The sequence below is a fragment of the Mastacembelus armatus genome, chromosome 16 (genome assembly GCF_900324485.2).
Source record: "Mastacembelus armatus chromosome 16, fMasArm1.2, whole genome shotgun sequence".
NCBI classification, from domain to species: domain Eukaryota; kingdom Metazoa; phylum Chordata; class Actinopteri; order Synbranchiformes; family Mastacembelidae; genus Mastacembelus; species Mastacembelus armatus.
The window spans coordinates 20,010,809-20,032,491 of NC_046648.1; the positions used below are offsets into that span (position 1 = coordinate 20,010,809).

Here is a 21,683-nt window from a genome sequence, read left to right on the forward strand (position 1 = left end):
TGGACAGTGATCCAGCCATTTATGTCCCTGGGCAAGATCAGACAAGCTCACATTCACAAATAGTGTCCTTCAGTTTTTCCCTTCTCTTCAGCATCATCCCTAAGCTGAAAGTAATGACCCTGCACTGTAGCACAGAGCTGCAGGCTGTAATATTTACACTTCCATAACTTTGCATTACACCTTTTTTAAGGTGTCAGTAAGATTCATGTCACCAGACGGGTGACATTTGAGTAACATTTTTCTAATTATTGTTAAATGTCAATAACGTAAGATGATTCTATTTAAAACCAATGAAAGTCACCTCACGCTATCCGACTGAAATTAGGATTCAGATGACATCAGGTGGACCTGAATCATTTAGGGAGGATGATATTTAATCTTGCTTTGCTAACCTGACACTGTGCAATGGCTAAACCCCATTAGTCATTTTCTGGTCGTGATTGCTGCAACTTCCCACAACCCTGAGACTTCCCCCTTTAATTAAATCTGTAATGAACCTCTTGAACGCAAACACCAAAACAAATGTAAGCAGTAATTGTGCCAAGTTACCTTCCATTTTGTTAGCCGCTGCAGGTTCCTTCAAAAGTTACTATATAAAAAAACAGTGAAAAACAAACACTGTTCACCAAAACAAACAAAAAATGACACGTGATTGCTTTAAATGTACAAAGTTGCACAATTCTTATTTCATCAGTATTTGAAAATATTTAACAATGAAAGTTAAATCAAACAGTAAGAATAAGTAACAATAATTAATATCAGCAATAACTAGACTTAAAATCAAAACCGTTTTTTTTTTTTTTACTGAAACACCTGAGGGAAGCAACTCAAAAGAGAACCCAGAAAAGAACCACTGAAGGTCAGAAAAGAAGAGAAAAATCACAAAATGAAGTCAAGACAAGCTCATACAGGGGCCACTCTCTTCGTCTGTATGTACAGCACATTCGTTCAATTGTGCAGGACAGCAGTGATGAAAATGAAAACTTGTCTTTGCAGTCTAACAGCCTTTAACACCTGTACTGGCAGCTGTATGGATCCACATGTAAAGGCAGAGTGAAGCATTAGAAACAGGACAACCCATTTGGAGCTGTGTTCTTTTTCTTTTATGCTTGTCTTACGGTCACAGAAATTACTGTCCTGTTCAAAATATAACCCAAGCATACAATGAAACACAACCCAACATATTTTTTTTTATGGTCCCTGGATGCATAAGACATTATCTGACCCCCTGACTTTAAAAAATCATTCAGGCTTGTTTCGGTAAGAAACATGACATCAACATTAGTTTGGAGGTGAGTTCAAGAATCACATTTCATTTTGTTTGTACATTAATCAATAGCCATTACAATTCAATCCGTTAAAGTAATTTTACTTTCTGTCAAGCCTCACACAATAACACATTACTGGAAAAGAAGGAAATAGAAATGCAAAGAAACCTTTGGTCAGAGAGTGAACTCACGAAGGGAAAAAATGCAATGACAAGTTCTAAGGTAACCATTCATCACTGAAGATAAAACAATGAAATCAAAGAGCAAAAATCAAGTGGTTTCCTCACTAACAATATGGCCCAGAGTTCAACTCTCCTCCCATACATTTGGGTCTGCAAATTGTACTGGTTTCCTCACAGAGGAAAGAAAAAGGTGCTCTTTTCACGAAAGTCTTGATTGTCCACAAAAAGGAAGTGCCAGCAGGAAAGAACCCCGGCAAGAGGATATACAATCACAGCGTAAAACAACAACATCCTTTACTGGAAAGGAATGGAGAGTCTATAACACACTCCTGAAAAGACTCTGAACCTGCATTGACTTGGTGTTTGCAATATTTGTGTGACATAAACTGTTGTTTTTTGTGTTTTATTCTGAGACTGTCTTATCCTGTGTTGCTTCGTCTTGCAGGCAGCTCTTGCGGACGATGGGCAGTGGGTGGGCTTCTGTATTGAAGACCCAGTCCTCCAGTGGCAGAAGATCGTCGTCAGAGAAGAGCAGGTACAGATACCTGTGCAAACAGAAAAAACATCCATTTAATTTCATCAAAATCATATATAGTTCACTGCTTCTACTTTTTTACATACACAAAGGATTATTTTATACTTTTTAAGTTTGCTTCAAATAATTTCATATCCATATACTTACTGTTTACATGTTTTCCAATATGCTTTCATGAGATTTAGGCATGAACTGTAATTGTATCTAATTGGCTAATTACGTGACGTTTTCCTGACACCATTTTCTAGAAGCTATACTAATGGGCTGTATCCATCCATTATCTATACCTGCTTAGTCATGTTTAGAGTCACAGGGATCTGCTGGAGCCCAGGGTTGCATATCATTGTATATAAAAGTGCAAACCTATTAGTGATGGCCTTTTGACAAGAGTCCCGAGAATAAGTGTGAGTAAAAATCAGCTGTCAGACAAGGTCATACAATAAACGTTGCTGCACTAGCTTCTTGTGCCTCTGGTGCATCACTTGGGTGATTTGTCAGTGGAGAGTAAGGCAGTTGCAGCTTTAAATTTTTATTTTTTTTTTGGTAATTTTTGACATCTACACTTGTCAGATGCATTGGCATTGTGATTATCCAACCAGTGCAGCTTTGCTTGCTTCTGTCTTATTTATTAGTTTACAGATATATCAGTGGAACAATGGGCCCCAAGGGAGCCAATAATGCTTATATATTTGAATGTAGATACTATTATTCTACACATTCTAATGAAAGTTCAAATAAAACATGACAGCCCTAGACCTCTGACATGTTTCAGGATAAACTTATTCACTTTCTTGCCAGGAATGAAATGATGATCAATACCACTTTCATGTCTGTACCTTAAATATGCTGCTACAGCTAACAGCTGTTTGGTTTACCTTAGCAAAACTTTGGAAATGACTAACAAAATCTAACCGCCAACACAAAAATATTTATAATTTGTATTTTTAATATTTGGATGCTAAGCCTTTGCAGTCAACGACTGCCTGGAGTCTGGAACTCATGGACACCAGTGTTGAGTTTTCTCCCTTAAGAGGCTTTGCCAGACCTTTACTGCAGCTGTCTTCAGTTGCTGCTTGGTTGCCTTGAGAAAGCTTCTCAAAGGAAAAGAAATTTAATATTCTTCAGTGAGTCTGTCACCTGAAGACAAAACTGAAACAGAAAAGACCTACAACCAAGGAGTGTTACTGGTAGAAAACACAAAAGTCATTCAGAGACCAGGCATTTTTCCCCGTCAAGTAGATAAAATTTCTGTTATCTAAGTACAATAAGCTCCTCTCAGTACACAGTAGCTTTCAATCTGTATCTTCCCAGTAAATACCTCTGGGCATGTTCTATATTTCCTTATGGTAAACAAATCTAATGAAAAGACAAAACAGTGAGTTCATCCTATTAATTAGGATTGTCTGTGTAATCATATATCTTTGTATAGTGTTTATCTGTACACTGTGTATTTGGGGTTCATGTTTTACCAGTGAAAATCACCTTAGGTGGCTCCTGGAAGTAGAGAAAATGTCTCTTCACAGCAGGAGTGTATCTCATGAACAGAATAGATAATAGAGATGCATTCCCAGCTATGTAGAGTATAGAGTATTGGACTCTATATTAGTTTCTATATCTGTGATGGTTTATGCATGCAGATTGTAAGATGCCTTTTGCCATGTTCACTATAACCAAGGGAGAAGTGGAAAGAAATAGGACTTACTTGAGTGTTTCTGAAAGGAAGAAACTCTGCTGCATGTTGTCGTGGCTGACTGTCAGGGTATAAACATCTCGAATCCCAGAGAAGCCAGACTCAACTCTGCAGTGCTCCTCGAGAGCCTGACAGGAGATACATAGAGGGAAAGGGCAGGTTTAATAACTTCAAAATATTTTCTGGACAAAGTAAAAACCATTACTTGCAGTTGCTAACTTGATTGTACAAATTAAATACATAATATTTTGTTCATGCCTTTCACCCAAAGAGCTGGGATGGGCTCCAGCAGATCCCCATCTCCCTGGTTAAGTTATAAGCAGGTATAGATAATGTATGGATGGATATTTTGTTCATTTGTTTGTTTATTTAATCAGCCCTCACAAAGAGCCTTTTACCTTAAAGTGACAGAACTATATATTTTATACCCCACAGAGAAGACATAGTTGTGCTTATATAAAAAAAAGATGGTTAAAGATCAATGCCCTATACAATATGGTGCAGATATTTTTTACTAAAAAAGTGTGTCTACTAAAAGAAGGACAGTGAATGATGGAACATGTCAGGCTCTTCAGCCAGCTACACAAAGCCTAATACAAGCAACACTAAATCTTACAAGAGCTAATGGAAAGTGGCTGAGTTAGCCAACCAGATTAGCACTTTATTGCCCCTGCTACAAAGGGGTGGCTTATACATGCTAATTAACAAAGACTTTAATGTATTAATGCTTGATGTTCATGAAGAAGAAGCGTTGTGCACTGCTTTCAACCTTTGTGCCTGATAATTAAAGGCCTGTCAGACTTGTCAGCCTGATCTCTCCACTTCTGTGCACACTAAATTAATGTTAAATCTATCATGCCAGCCCTCTACAGTTTACTGCAGCTAATATCCTGTCTATTGCCACCTTAATAATGGTGCTCCATCCACAACCTTCAACTCCCACTAGTGTGATTACTTTATCTACAAACTAAGTCATAGTGCCGCCCAATATCAAGGAACCAGGTTGAGGGTAATTGAAGATGTTAAAGGTGCTTGACACGATAGGTGAGTACAATTTATAAAATCAGAGTCTAAGTCCTCCTATAAGAGAAGTATGGGTTACAGAATTATGCTGCACTTAAATGAAACATGAAATTATTTTTGTCTCTTAATTGCCTTTACTACAGAAACAGAATCATTAGTTATGCTGCCAGACTTAACAAGTCACAGAATATCATTCTGACAAGGAGCTTAAAAAAAAAAACCCCATCCTGACCACTTCTGTGGTGCTGACAGCATGACTGATAAATAGTATCTAAAACTTGACTAGTGTGACATTTGAGACAATAGTCTTATGCGCTTTCTTGTTCAGAGTTAGATGAGAAGATCGGTGCCACACTGGTATCTGTCTGATACATATTAAACAACAGTCAGTAGCTGCTTAGCTTAGCAAAAACACTGGTGAGATCAGCTCTACCTGAAGGTAGCAAAGAGCTGGCTCTTCTATATTCTTCATATGCAATATGTTGACAATGTCCACTGTTCCCCAGTGGATAGAAATAGAAAACAATCTCCATTTTTACCTCCTGTCTCATAAATTCAAAACATATTTCATCAGAACAGCTAACATTGCACCACATATTCACTAATTTAATTGTCAGTACACTTTTACTTTTTTATGAGAGAAAAGGCTTAAGTGATGAGAGAGCATGTACAAACACTTTTCTAAAAAGGACTAGTCTGATACTAAGTTCTTTTTTTTCCCCAAAAGAAATGTGGGCTCATCTTATAATCAGATCAGTAAGGGAAATGTTAATAGTGTATTTTGTATCTTACCTGAACAGCCTCCCAGCCCCACTCTCTATACTTGGGGTCATGGGTCAGTCTCCACATGTACATGTAGCTCTCGATGACTTCTGGTCGCAGGATGTAATATCTGTCACTCAGTCTGGTTGCTGTGGCTTCAGCTCCACTATCAAATCTGAACGCTTCTGGTCCCAGTTTGGTGGCTGAAAGAAACAAAAATGAAAGAGAAGAGGACAAAAACATAAGATTAAAATCAAATAGTAACACCTTTATGTCAGCCAATAAACATGAGCACCTATTTACCAATGTGCAGACAATCTCTAAATCTAAAATCTTTCATTGCACACAATGTTTTTTCTTTTTCTTTTTTTTTTTTACAAGTTCCTGTTAAGTTTCAAAAAAGGCTTCAGGCACAAAAACAATTAGGATGTCTGCAGTCCAGATGGGCTGTTGGCTTCTTTCTCTCTCTTTCTGATTTTCTTTTTTTCTTACCACCAATATTCTTCTATCGTGACTCCATTCATGATGTGGCACCAAGAACTCTACTTTTGCCAAGATCGGGACAGAAGCATCAGCATAACAACATCTTAAATTTAGAAATGGGCTTAGTGGAAGTTGTTTTACTGCATCCGAAATGGTTCTCAAATGTTACTTCTGCCTGCAGTGCTGAATTTGTATAGACGTTCTCATGTTTATCATCTGTGGTTTTTAGGAAATCGCTGTGTGGTTGCCTAGAAAATTGGACCGTGGTAGGAGGAGTTTACAAATAGCTGCATGCAGTTGGACAAGACAATCATCATGAAAGTGTGACAAGCAGCAGGACCACTCTGCAGATGGCTCATGATAGTGTGTGAGTAAGTATGTGCACGCAAGACACAGGGATGCATGAGAGCAATAGGCAGTTTACTGTTCCACACAAACCCACAAATTAGTGCAAATGCAGGAAAACAGAAGATGACCTGCTGGCAGTAAATTGCACATCTGAGCATGTATTAAAACCAGAAAATACTAAAGGCTGGAGAGCCTGTTAAAGCTTAAATCACTTTTTTTTCTTTAGACCCTAAATCTAGATAAGGAAGAGACCTGTTTAATAGAACGAAAAGGGGAAGGAACACCTCTTCGGGACGGGAATCTGACTTGCTTCCGGGCCAGGACTGAAAACCCTGTACCCCCTTGACACTTCTGCGTTGTAATTTCAATTTAAGTAGATACATTTGTCATATTTACTCTTCAATCCACTCTCAGTCGATGACTACTCTCTCATGAAAAGTGAAATCTCAGAAGTATTCAGACCCTTTGCTGTGACACTCTAAACTGTGGCCAGGTACGTGCTGTTTACCTTAGAACGCTTTTGCCAATCAGAGGTTTCAATTTTCAACTTAATACTTAAATAAATGTGCATATATTTCTGAAAGCACTTCACTTTACTTGGAATAAAACTAAATCTCTAACGCTGCAAAAAGCAAAGTGGCCTAAATAAGTTATATACAGGTATATCTTAGTGAAAAGTATTTACCTCAAAACTTTCTTAATAAATTCAGCACAACCTAACCTCGATACATCAGTCACTCCCAATCACTCATCTACAACTGAAATACCGTTTCCACTAATTGATTTTTTTTTTTTTTTTAGCTTCCTGTCAAGGAATGGCTTCAAAAAATGAAACACAGTCTAAAGAGACCTCTGTCTTGGTACACCATCCCTGACCCTTTGCATTACGCTGTTTCCTGCCTCCTGACAACCTGTTTTAAACAGGTTAAATCTCCGGGGTCTTAAAGCTTGTGATTAAAATGTTAACGCTAATTCCACCAGAACCATCAGGAACTCACTGCACAGACAACACAATTGATTTTTCCACTAGTTCATCAGATGAATAAGACAGAAGTGTCAAACACAATTAAAAGTTTGATTTAAAAGTTGTTTTACTTGCTCTGGGAATTGAATTTCCATCAAAATTCATTTTGGTTTATTTTATCTTTTTACCAACCTGTGCTTATTAATAGCAATTTTACATATGTTTTAATCTCATCCAGAAAACTGGATAATGAGGACTTGGAAATCCTTAGATTTAATTGGCTGCATGACTGAAATGCCCATTCCGGGAGTGTAGGGGCAAAGATTTACTTTGCCTCTGATTGGCTGGTAAATGCTGCCTTCGTTGTTTTGGTTGGCTCGTTTAGGGTTAGAGTTAGCCAATTAAAAGGAGAGCAGCAGCAGAGTGTCAAATATTTATTTTTCTTACATTTGAATGGTAGACGTAATTAAGAAAAAGTGACAGCATGATGTGACACATGCAGGCAGTCTCTCACAGTTGCATCTCAATAATAAAAATTCACACAGTAAAGTACTGTCTTTTTCTAAACCAATAGCCTTTCCTTCTTCCCGCTGCTTCCTTGACACTGCTATTCTCCTCTGCATCAGTCTGTTGTGGGGAGGATGTCAGAGATGCAGAGCAGCAGCAGGAGGAGAAGAGTCTTATGGAATCAGTATTTAAGATGCAGCAAAATAGCAGCCACTTTTACACCCATGTAAAAGCAAATCTCACTTCTGTCTGTTTCCTGCAGACAGCTAAAACCATCCACTCCTTTTAACGAGTGAACAGAACCCTGGTGGAGGGCTATGACAGAGGAAACCAGATAAGCTTTAAGGTTTTGGACCTAAAGATCAAAAAATGTTCCAAGCGTATGAAGGAACCCCTGATGAGTCACATTAGCCTACTGAGGAAGCAAAGGCGAATAAACAATATGAATCCTTACAGCCCACCCAACAGTGGAAGGGGCCAAAAAAAAAAGCTTGAAATTTGCAAAAGAGATTATTGTCAGGGCCAAGACAGATAGCAGGGAAGAGATCAAACATGAGTCTACCCAGAAAATGCTAGCAAGCTTGCTCATGGGTTCTTTTTTTTTTTATTTTTTTTTTTTATGCTCTTTCTGGCATTTTTCCCCTGGGTGCATCTTCAGTTTGTGAGTACAGCCATATCAGAGCTCTTCTACTCCCTCTCATTTATAGATTGGAGCCACAGTAAATTTGCCTTTGGACTTTTTATCACAAGGTTTACTCCTGTGTATTCTATCTTCCTTCATTCTGTCTCTTCCCTTTTCATTCTTTATCCTGAATTACAACAAACTGTGATTATCACTATCTAACACATTTAAGAGGCACATCGACATCTGCTGCCTACAGCTCTGAGACTGGGGATAATCAAGAAGTTTAATTCTTTGCTACTTGTTCTTAGGCCTGTCATCGCTGTTGAGATGAAGCCACCAGGAACAATTCTCCTTTTGACTCAGGGCAAAACGAAAATGCCCGAGGCCCGTTTAATTTACAATATTACTTTCCCACGCTCTTTAACTTTTTTCTTCTGGATGCAACAATTAGCTAAATCTCTTCAGTTATAGTGTAGCACAACAAGGATGAACCAATACATTTCATTGTTATGATTTTTAACCATGACCAGCCTGGTCAGTTATTAAAATATCTCAACATCTAATGGATGGGTTGGCACATTAGATACAGATGTCGTATTGACTGCGTTTGTTAGGTATTGTCACTTTTCCTCTAGCACCATCATCAGATCAAAAATCCAAATGACTCAATCATTTGATCTGTGACTCAAGATCCTCTCCAGTCTAACAAAAACACACCTATCCTAAAGCCAACCCCAGCAAACTTGGGCAAAAAGTGCAAATCTTTCTTCCTGGGGTAAATAGATCTGTAGGGATACAGGCAAAATCTGAAACTACAAAAATGGATCTAATTTGATTTGATATGATTAATTTACTGTATATCTAAAGCAGGAGTAGATGCTCATCTGCTGCCTACCCTGTGTACAAAACTGAGTTTTTTGAACCTGATGCCCCTCTTCATTAAGTCTGACATTTCCACTCACCTGAGCGTGTGTAGCTCTCATGGCATGTGTGTGTGATTTCAGCAGCCAGGTCCAGGTAGTGTTGCCTCTTCTCTGGGGCTCCATCATCAGCACCAATGCCGATCATGCCACCAGAGAAGCAGGCCAGGTGGCCCATCTTGTGATCCAGGATACCACCCCTCCACTCGGCCATGTAGGTGAGACCCCCGGGTGACTTCTGTACCAGGTTAGCTTCAATTGCCTGCAGCAACATACATTTATTCACCATTAACATACAGTGTGTCACATAATTAGGACTCCTTGGTATAAACATGTTTTGATCCCTTCTTCTGTGCTGGCCCTTTCCACGAATTCTTTTGCATAATTGATATTGTTTGTATTGATATAACACTTAAAAATGGATTATATGTGTCAATGTTCATAATAGTGGAATCTCAGAGATTATTGCAGCCACAGCTTATGTGGAAGCTATGAATTCATAATTTAATAAAATCTGCAAGATTACATTTTATGTTATAGCTCTTTGCAGCTGTGATTCTTTTCAGTACTTTATGTTTCAAAGAATATAGAAAGGCCATCTCGTAAAATAATTTCCTCTCTCTCTGTTCCTCTCTCTCTTTTTCTCATCTCCCTCTCCCCTCTTCTGTCTGGCTTACTGCTCATTTTGCATTTGAATACAGGTCTCTAACATTCTGCATCAACGGCCCACAAAGTGCTGATAATTAAAAGTGTAAACTCCCTCTTGAATCTCAGTTCAAATCATGTTTTTCTTCTTAACAAGTCTTTCAGAATGAGCTTGGAAAGAACAGCCAATGACTATACAGGTTGATGAAGCTGCAATAACAGAATACATAACAAAGAGATGTGCATGATATGAAATCTTACAAATATGCTCAGAAAAAAAAAAATTCTTGAGGGCTGATGATTTCTCTGCTGATTATGTGGTGTTAGCACTAATCATTGCACGGTGTATCTGGAAAATGTTCTCTCATTCAGCATTGCATCTTAATTAGTAAGGTGCTTTTAGATGCTAAAGATAAGGACCTTGCTGCATTTGCCTTAGATCTCTGTATGAACATATAGTACATACCTTAATCTGTTAAATTTAAGGAGGAGAGTCTGTAATTAGCAGATATTGTAATTGTAGCCTCAGGGATGTACTTTACTCTGACATTATCTCCATTAAAGAAAAAAAAAAAATCAGACATCTTCAGGAAGTGGGAGTGCACCTATGCTACTGAACAACAGTGAATACATGTATAAACCAGTTGCTATATACTTGCAGCTCTAACAACATTACCAAGGAGCTTTACTTTTTGATATTATCCTTTCCTCTATGACCACTGAGAATGCCACGACACCCACTGTATGTCATCAGTGTATGGTGCTTAGAATAAATGCATTTATTGCTAATCTACATTCAGTTGTGACTCAGTTGCACTGAATTTCGATAGAAGAGAGAAAGGCATTGGTTTTGAGTAATAAAATGCTACTTCGCTCTGCAATATCACTCCATTATTTCAGCCATTTTCAGACATGCACCTTGTCACTTAAATGTGATGGAAATTTAACATGCTGGTCTCATGTTTCAAACACCCGAGTCATTTTTACTTTAAAGTCGGGGTGTAAATCTTACTAGGCTGGAAATGTTCTAACAAGGCACAAATCTGAAATGATTAACATAAAGGCCACAGCAGCACAAGTTAAATGTGCACAGAAGATGTTAAATCTGTCTGTTCTGTTTTCGACAAAGGGGGATGAAAGATGTCCTTTTGTTACTTTGACAGTTTTTTATTTGTCTTGGGTGTGCTCACTTCGAAAACACTTTTTAATCAGAAACTTTGCACTTTAGTTTAACTAGTGTTTTTTATCTAATATCTGATATCTGTGTGGACCCAGTGCTGTGTGAAATGTAAGATGAAAATTTCCAAACCTCCAGTGCGCTGTAGTACATCTTCTTTGCATCATCGTCCGTCTTGTCTGACATCAGATATGATTTGATTAGATACTCGTAGAAACTATCCCCAAGGCCACCGATGGAAACGTGATCTAAAGAGGGGAATACAGAGAGGGAACAGAGTTGTGTGAAAATATCCAGCAGGGTCCTAGGTCTTAAAAAGCACTGAAAAGGCTGCTCTTGTCCTTTTTTGTGGTCAGCGCAGTCAGACCTGTAGCTGTCACTACTTGCTACAGGAGCTGAGACAGGCAGGTGTCAATTTCAACAAAAACTTAGATAATTTCAGAACTTCTTCATGGGTTAATCCATTTATTTGTGTCCATCTTATCTGGGTCCAGGCTGCAACCATTACATCATTATATGTAGTATACTACTGCTATATCTTTGTAAGTACAAAGTTTGGCTATATCGGCCCTTCTGGTTTCATTTGCTGGTGTGATCATGAATAAAATATGAAATTGTATTCTATGTGGCATTAAAAACATAAAATATTTAAGTGTGTGAACTCTGGTAAAATTCAGTTATTCCAATCACATCACGTCCCACAAACCACCACATCTGACTAACTCTTTAGGAATTACAGTACTGCAAAAAGGATTTGTGTCTGATGGTAGAATATCAAAAATCTGCAACTCCATTCGTTCTCTAACTCTTCTATATACTCTAAACCCACAGGCTCTCTGTCACTTATGACAGAAAATAGTTTATTACAGAGTTAAAACTTATATAAGTTAAAAGTTATGTAACACACTTAAAACCTGAATGGAATTGGAATTGAAGCAAGTGGCTGTTGATTTCTTTGTACAGCTTCATAGTGATGACTCTGATACTGCAGTGTAGGTGTGGCTGAGACTTGCTCAGTGTGCACACAGTACGTGCTGACTCCCCTGTAGGGTTATCACAGTGCTGCTGTGTTTGTCCTTGGCTGAGAGACAGCTGTGAAGCCAATGCCTCTTTTTCCTTTGTTGCAATAAATGTATAGTGTGGCTTCTCCACATGCTCACCCACAACAATTAGCCTCTTCAATCATCCACATCATATCACCATCGTTCAGTCCCAATGTCGCCTTATCCCTTGACTTTTTTTTTTCACCTCTTTTCAGGTAAATCAGAAAGATCCAATTTCCTGAAGTAATTGCATTCATTATCATTTTAATAACCCAGAGCTAAGGGAGTCATATAGTCACTGCTATGAGTATGATATTAAAAGTGAAAGGAAAAATACGGATTGGTGGATGACACAGACGAGCAGCTAAAAGAGCTTTGACATGTGAGGAGACTTGAGGTCTGTCTGTGGTGTGAAAGCTGAAGAAAAGAGTCAGAAAAGGGAAAATGTGAGATGACATTCAATGAACTCAAACTCTGTCATCTTTATCCACATTAGAGGAAAACAGTTAATACAAGAATTGGATTCTCAGGGCGTTTCTTAGATGAATATGTCATCAAGGTCACATGTAAAACGTTTGTTTTTTTTTCCTAATCATTTTGGAAACCCATTCACCTTGACCTTACAAATCAGCCTGGTCAAGACCATTTTTTTAATCACCCACAGTCACCTAATAACTTGGCAGATGTTTAAAGCAGAATGATTGCCCTGTGTACAGTAATTACAGTAATTACAGTACTCACGTTGGACCCAGTTGCCGCTAACTGGACTGAGGAAGTTTGGGTACAGGCCATGGGGTTTCTCAATCTTGTTCAGAAGTTTCCTGATGTTCATCACCTTCAGAGAAATCAGAGTAAAAATGAATATCATCAGGATTCTGCACTGCCATTATTTCAGTCATTCAGCTCACTGTACTGTATCATTGCCTCAAGGATGAAAACATCTGGCAGAAAAATTGTGCCAGTGGAAATCAGGAGTCATTGTAAATGGATACCACACATTTTCAAAGCTGCTTGTTGAACACAGCAAACTGTGAAAGGGCACAAAATATAGGGAACCTTCTCTGTGTAGATGGGATTGCCAGAGAGCTCTGTGAGATGAACGAATTCCAGATGCAGGGTACCAAACTCAGCCAGGATGCTGCTCCCGGCTGAGGCCCAGCCCCAGCTCCAACTGGTGCCACTGCAACAGAGACAACAGCCAAACAGGTAGACTAAATAGCAAGTCTATCACATCCAGACATGTAATGCATATAACTGTGTATTATGAAGACACAAATATGGAGGAGCACTGGATTTACAAAACAGTTCCTGCTTTGAAGTGTTATCTACACGACACATATATTAGCAAACTTTGTTCTCTCATTAAAACTGAAATGTCTGTGTGTGTACAGTACATAGATTCATGTCATTTATCAGCAACTGCAGATTAAAATACAGGTTTAAGTAAACAACCCATTGGGCTGGAAATCCACCAGAAGACAAGAAGACTAAAGTAGGTTAAATCTGATAACAGAAATAAATATGCAAAATAAAAAAAGTTGCTTCTCATCCTGTGTGTAATACTGTATGTTCTTCCGCAGCTTGTTTAGGACTGATTCTCCTAAAGTTACCACACTGTACATCAGATACTCAGTGTGCTGCAGCTGAACAAAGTTAAACAAACTGAGTGCCTGATTGACCTTCAGACCTTCTGTACTCAGGCTCTTAATGCATTATTGCAGACACTCTTGGTTCTTGCTTTTATTTCCTGCTCACATGGAAATCAATGGCCATCTGTTTGTCTCCAGAGTTCTGTTTAGCTCACTCATTCAAATTATAATGATCTATTTAAACATTTAGCTATTAGCGACTAGTCCTTTGTGGTTTTCAGCTGCATGCAGCCCAGGTTCATCAGAAGTGGACCATGTGTCATTCCCCGAACTGAAACGCACTATAGTCGATAAGCAATTAGCAACTGATAAAAATGAAATCAATAAATGTTCAAGTAGAAATGCCATACACTTGCTGGTTTTAGCTTCTAAAAGAAATATTTTGTTCTTTTCCTTGTCTCATGTGATAGCAAATTGAATATCTTTTGAATACATCACCCAGGGTCTGCTTTTTTATAGACCAGAGGTTTTCAATCTCATAGGGGCATCTATGCTACTTTAAAACCATTAGCACCAGATTGCCTCAATTAGTGTTAAAATGGCACTGTTTGTCAATGTCACGACACATACCTTAGGATTTACTGCAACTTTACAGAACACACTTATCTCTCTCTCCAGCAAGAATGACCACAAATGCCCTCAAAATGATAGAAAAACCATGTTCGAAATAATCTGTTTTTACATGATAATGAAAATGAAAATAATCTTTAGTCATGTGAAAATGCTCCATGAGCTGCAGTAAGGTGACACAACTGTGTGTGTCTTTGACAATGTTAATCCAATACTGGTTTATATCAAGAACATAAGAAGAATGGACAACAACATCATGTGAATACACATATTTTTAAGGTTCATGGATTAATTATACAGCATATAAATTTTGGTATTTTCCTAGTTAGACCACCCACCACTACAAAACAAGAATTAACTAAACAGCTACTTGTCTAATATATTTTCAGTTAACAGAACAAAACATGAAATACATTATGCCAAATCAGATTTTTCTCAGCTGCAATTAATCAAAGATATATGAGATGTTCTTTGCCATCACCTAATATATTTGCGTCTTGTAACTGATGTTTATATGTCAACTTTAAAATGTTATATAGCTCCAAACAACAAAATCAGAAAGTACACCCTTTTATTTCCTCAAGTTAGTGTGACAAATATCACTCTTTGCAAATCTAATTCTCTGAAAGCTATGTGATTTCAGACAGTACACTAATGTGCGCTTTGATTAGTTGAGGCAGAATGATTTTACATATCCTCTAATAGATCCTGGGGAAGAGCAGACACTCGGTAATGAATTGAACTGAATTTATATAAGTGGGAGAAGATGCCGGGAAGAAAAGGTGGGAGATGGCTTGTGTGTGAGGGCAGAGAGAAATCAAAGTGTTTGTTGCTCTGATGAATGCAACCATTAAAAGTTTGGGGGCTACATCATTAGTAGCTCTGGCTCGAGTCACAAATGATTCCTCCTTTAAGAATCAATTTGAGAATCAAAGCAGAGGTGCATGTGGTGTGCAGTGTGTTTGTGTGCGTTTAGAGGAGGGGAGGGGACGGGAGATTATTCTCCACGTGACTGCTGCCTGGTAAGCAACAACACTGGCATCCATCCATTAATCTTTTCACCCCCTCTAACAAATACACCTGCACACTCTTCCAAAGCATATAAAAAAAGAAAAATCACTATCACATGTAATGATCTGGGGCAACTGACGTCTTGTGCATTATCTGTAACAGAAGAGCTAAAATCATTTTTGTCTTTGATGTAAAACACTACACAAACAGACACACATCAATCAATTTGATCTCTCATTATGTTTTTGAACATCATTACTTCTATGAATGACAATAAAACATAAAACTGGGTACAATAAGAAACATTTATACTAATATTGCCACATTATAAATGGTTTATCTATACAGAGTAAAAGGTCTTTTCCATAGAAAGCTTATTGCATAACATCCTCATCTAGACACACATTTGTTTGTGTGTGGATGGTCTTGTTTATGCGTCCGCACATCACTCTATGACCACACTATGGGCACCGTCATTCCTCCTGACCATCTGTACCACAGACCCATGCTGGTAATGTAGCAGGAAATAACTGTAGAATAAGGTAATTAAATCTGCCAGCAGCTGTCCAGCCTGGCTGCTGGGTTAATTGGTAGCAGGTGGAAGACAGAGGAGCCAGGAAGAATCTTAGGAAATAAGGAAGAGGGCAGCATATTGACATAGGAAGAGTTTGACAGTTATATGTGAGGTAAACAAATTACTTCCCTCAATCAAATAGCTCTATAATATGTTAGATTCAGTCTCACAGTACACTTCATAAAACTGAAGTGCAATGTAAAGTTTTCCCCTGCTCTTCATGCATTGTACTGTGTGTTGGTGAAAGGCAAAGTCAGGCTGTACTTGCACACTGTAGGCCAGCGTTCAGAGTCACCGATACACAGTGCTGTTATCATTATTCATCAATGTTTTTTGTTCCTGTAAGCTTTTCATTTGACAAAAACACAACAGGCACATTTGTTATCTAGCTAGCTTCTGCTTAAAGAGGATAAACCCCAAATCTAAACGAGAGTAAAATAGCTTGAATTTGTGTTGCGTGACCACGGCATTAAGAAGATCGTGTCAATAAAGATTTTAGATTAGAAAGGTAATGGTTTGGAACAAATTAGAAATTTACACAACTCATTTAAAACATGCAAATATTATGCATATGATGTGTTTATGACCACCGATTAATTCTTATCCAAATGTCATTGACAATATAAAGCTCAGACTGAGGACACATTTATTTATACTTCGACATTTTTTTGACAATTTTCTTTATTAATTTCCATGTAGTTCACAGAAAATTGTACCGTCCTTTCTAACCAGGATAAAAGGAGGGCTCAATTACGTATTAGGATTTTTTCCTATTTGTTGACTATGTGCAAGTCAGACTTATGTTTTTGAAATAAAATATGAACACTGATAAATGTGAGGCATCATGATGATCTGACATCCTCATTTATCAGGGACAGAGGACTTTTGGAGGTTGAAGGCAGCTGCTGAGACTCACCTCCCCAGGTTGATGACTCCCCGGGGGATTCCTGTCGGCGTGTTGAAGGCAGGCAGCAGCTTCTCTCCCAACTCCACCGCTTTATTCTTGAACAACTGGGAAAAAAAATACAGAAGAAGGCAACTATTAACAATACCAATGCAACATGTGTGCGTGTTTTATGAGCGGCTTTTTAAACATGTAAGATTGGAATGATATATTTTATAAAATACATAATCTGTGCTGAGTTCCCCCAGTTCTGCTTCAACCATTTTAAAAAATAGTACAACACATTTCCCTCTAAAACTAACAACATGAAACATAAGATCTGCTACAGCAAAACTCCAACTGGATTAAAAGCATCTCACCAAGGTAATCTACAACAGTCTATTTAAAACCACTCATCCTCAACATAATGTATCATCTCACCACCAACCTCCATTAGTCAGTGGGAATAATGTTTGGTAAAAAAAGACAGTGGAGTAAGATGTTGAAACCCTGACCATGAGAGAAGCAAAAACAAAAGTTTGAGGCAGCAGAGCAGAGGCAATTCATAGAAGAAAAAGCCTCTGAGATATGAGAGAGCAGAGGAAGTGACTGAGAGGAGACAGATTGGGTATGGAGGAACGGTAGAGTCTAGGCGAAGACAAAGTGCCATCGGAAAGAGAGTTTGTGAGCGTGGCAGTGATGTGAAGAGCAGAGACTCAGCTGAAAACCTGAGGAAGATGAAGAGAAAATGGATAAAATAAGTTGCAGCTAAGTAGCTAAGTTAAGCAGAAACCACTGGCTTTTGCTATGTGGACTGTTACCCTTGTCAGTCATTCAATCATTGTCAGTCTGACAAATAATGACTTGCTCGATTAAATTTTTGTCAAATTAAAAGTATACCAAGAGCAATGCACACATTAACGTAAAAATAGCTAGTTCATGTTCATGATTGAAAAAAAACATGATTCTAAAATGAGGTTCTGCAGTTATAGAAGTTTTAAATCTGATTTACAGTATGGATGTTTATTTGGAAATGGCAATGGAAAATAATGCTATCCTCCGAAAGTGCAAATTACAAAGAATCTAAAAATATACACATCACATCTGTGTGTCAAGATTTCACTGTGTTATGACTCTGAGGAGAATGCTCTGGAGCAAATTGCAGCAGTTGGGTAATAATGGCTTACAAGTACCTTCATTTCCACAGCGAGATGTGTGCCACATCTGCCGCTGCTGCTCAAACTGCCAAACTACAATTACCAGTAAAATTCCACATGCACTGATGGCCCTCCCTCCACAGCACCCTCAATGATCCCATGTTTTGGGAAGGTGATCCTCACAGCTTAAAAACAACTGGTATGTGTTTATAATGACAAGTCCTTAGATGCTTTATGGGAAAATAATTTCTTTTGCCATCTGTATGCATGCATGAATCTGTTTGCAGATTTTGTCAGAAGATGATTGCCGCTGTTCATGAAGAGATGAAGAGTGATCAAATTGAATGCTGACTCGGGTTCTTTCATACCTTGAGCAAAAATTTCTAAATTTAAGTCATGACTTTGCTGATAATATGGACTTGATCTACATGTAGTCAATTAATTCATTATCTGATCCACTGACTTATTCTTGATTAATTACTTTCAAGCAAATATGCCAAACCCTGGTGAATTATCAGCTTAGGTGTGAGAATATGCAGCTTTTTCTTGTCTCAACATTATAATAATTTAGCTACTTTTGAGTTTTTACTGTTACTAGGACAAAACAAGACATCTGATGAGATCCTGTTGGGCTTTAGGAAACAGGGATTGATATTATTCACTGTTTTATTAACTAGTGAACATAAACCATCAATCATGAAACAAATAATTATTTTTATGTATAATTTAACAGACAAGCAAAGTCCTTGTATGTATGAGTTAAACTGAGACAGCAGTAATATATTTGAGATGTACAATATGAGACATGTTTGTAAGAAAATATTTTAATATACTTTAAGAAAAAAATTAGTCACATTGTGGATTTGATCTTAGAGTATCAGCCAGATTCACTTTCTGAATCTAACACAATGGCTGCTGGTACTCTGGCTACATCACTCCGTCAGAAAGTGATGGGATGGGGCCCACATGGTGTAACACTGGCAGAATAATGCAGAACAGTCTCTCTCTTGATATAAGTGTGTGCTACTTTCTTGTTGTTTCCACCCCCAGCTTTCTGTTCTATTAAGCCCAGCACCAATGACCCTGCGCCTGGTCTCAGCTCTCCTCATCGGCCTCATATATCACCACTAATGCTTAAGCAAACCAGAAGCCTACCCACGTGCACATGTACACGCGTATATGCATGTGCATGTGCATGCACACACAGAAATATGTTTTTGTTAATGTCATCGTCTACATTTAAATAACACAAACATACACACAACTACACTTTATTCCTCAGCATGCAACACCTAAACGCACACTCCTACATCAAGTAACAGACAGTCATGAAGCAGGGCAGTTCATTATATTATAGTGATTTATTCTTGTTTGCTTGTTTATAAATTACTTGACTAATTAGAGTAAAACCCCATTTGGCTGACATCTGCTCTGTGATTTACTGTACACAACACACAAACTAAATGAAGGCCGGGTCCATAAATCTGTCTTCATTGACATGCTGCTGCTCTCCTGTGCCTTCTCCAGCATATAAGCTTTAATACTGAAGTGCTACTGTAATTACACTTTGTGTGTCTGCACTGCTTACCCATCCATCCAGTAATGCAAAGCTATCAGTAAATTCCAAGATTAGTTATGATAACAGTTGGTATTTTCTACCTGCTCTGTCTCTTTGATAAGAACAGCAGAATTGGGGAAACTCAGCAAAGAGCAATACAGATCTGATGTGACAGCCCACAGGCCGCTTTCTTTCCTTTCAGTTTGAAGTCGGATAAAATGCTGGACGCAAATGGTTTTTCTATCAACTCTTAACTGCTGAAGACACGCATCAGTCATGCAGTCCTTTCTCCCGCAGCAACATCATCAGAGCCCAGTAGAGAGGCGCTTGGAGAAACTCGGTCTGCCACTTCTGCTTACCATTAAAACCTCTCAGTTCAAGCTTCAGGGAACAAGGGACACAGGAAAATGGGCCTATGCACTCTTCCTTATCGGCGTCATGGCAACATTTTTAGCTCTCTACATGTCTGACTTATGACTGTATAAATATTATGAAAAGACCAACATCAACAATGCATCTTTAGACTTTACCACCACAGGCCCATGTGTTATTAATCAACATGTACCTCTAAAAAGAGGCTATATATTATTTCATTTAGAAATAAAACAGTTAAATTACATCTAGGTATAGTTGCAAATGCAAAATAAACCACAGTATTCATCTTAATAACGGGACATATCCCTTACTGAATCTGTGTGTCTCATTTATGTGCTTTTGATAGTTTCTGGGCAACAATGGAGGTAGGGCACAAAACAATAAGCTATATTAGACCCTGGCTAAATAAATAATATATGCTAGTAAGATCAATTCACGATAGTCTTCATGTTTTCATCACATTTGTAGCCAATAACACAAACACTGTATATCACCAGCCTTTTTCCTTTAAGACAAATCATTGATAAGTGTCCAAATCATATTGTATTAGTGCTTTGAATAATTCCTGGTTTGACAACCAAGGCAGACTGTCTCACCTGTTTTTCCTTTCTTCTTCACATTTATGACACATTCTCAAGTCTGATTAAATAGGTGACCATTACATTGAAAATATAATGTGGCAATAAGGTGAGGAGCTGGTGATTGCAGATGTGTTTTAGTATTCAGTCACAGAAATTCAGTTGCACAAACAACTCACAGACAGTGTCACTGATTTTCAATGAAAATGTGGGCTTTTAATGCGAGAACAAAGCCCGGTCTTTTTTATACCTGCCATCACCTGCTCTTTATTCATATTACAGAAATGTAGAAGAAAAAGCAGACAGAAAACCTGATCTGCTGAAAATAAGAACTGGATGGTAAGCAACAGTGTCATGACAACATATCTGCAGTTTGAACGTTTGTGGTTTCCTTGATTCTGTCCTCTGATTCTCTGACCAAAGCACATGCAGAATGCATGTATAATGAAGTCTTCATACAAGTCCAGCACAGTTATTTTTCTGCAATCAGTTGGCTCTGTGAGAACAGGCCATTTGAAGTCACTTAAGATTCCTGTGCTCCAACAATAGCGACCAAATCTAAAAACTCAGTGGGTGACATTTTGATGTTCTGATGTACCCTGACTGAGAAGAAAAATGCATTTTCTTTAGACTACAGATAAATAAATCCTCCTTGGCAGCTTAGAAACACAGATCTGCAAACTACACTCTTCTGCCTCATTCACTCTCTCTCTCAAACATCCAAGTCCAGAGTAATTTTCTCATCATCTTTTCTCTTTGTTCTGAATGTCAGAGTACAGCTTCTATTCTTAATTGAAACCAAATCTATAAAGCAGCTAAAAAGGCTCCAGAGGCTGTCAGCTCTATCCATAAGTTAAAAAAAAACATGCTACAGCATGTCAATCAGAACTTTCTAAAGCCCGAGGTAAAGCTTTTAAATGTCGTGTTTTGTCCAATCAGCAGTCCAAAAACGTCAAGGTATTAGGTGTACTGCCACATAAGATGAATTAAAATAGACAATTTTCAAATGTGAGAAGCCAGATTTAGACACTGTTTGATAGTGGGTGTAAAAAAATCGGATAAACTAACTAAATTAGTTGGTTATTTAGTAAAAACAAATAAATTACTCTAAAATTTGTTATTTACACAATATTATATTGACTATAATAAATAAAAC

At 38.0% G+C, this 21,683-nt stretch overlaps 1 protein-coding gene across 2 annotated transcripts in view; it reads right to left on the bottom strand.

Moving 5' to 3' along the window:
* Positions 1–652: 652 nt before the first annotated feature.
* Positions 653–21,683, bottom strand: part of LOC113136337 (mannosyl-oligosaccharide 1,2-alpha-mannosidase IA) — a 151,211-nt gene continuing 130,180 nt past the window's right edge. The window contains exons 5-12 of one of the 2 annotated variants that reach the window (XM_026317049.2): positions 16,893–16,987; positions 13,229–13,355; positions 12,914–13,007; positions 11,262–11,377; positions 9,350–9,569; positions 5,491–5,663; positions 3,688–3,803; positions 653–1,995 (exon numbers count right to left, since the gene is read on the bottom strand). In XM_026317049.2, the coding sequence (XP_026172834.1) occupies positions 1,854–1,995; positions 3,688–3,803; positions 5,491–5,663; positions 9,350–9,569; positions 11,262–11,377; positions 12,914–13,007; positions 13,229–13,355; positions 16,893–16,987 (1,083 nt within the window). In that variant the 3' untranslated portion in view covers positions 653–1,853. The remainder of the gene's footprint in view (positions 1,996–3,687; positions 3,804–5,490; positions 5,664–9,349; positions 9,570–11,261; positions 11,378–12,913; positions 13,008–13,228; positions 13,356–16,892; positions 16,988–21,683) is intronic. The other variant, XM_026317050.1, reaches the window with a different exon arrangement.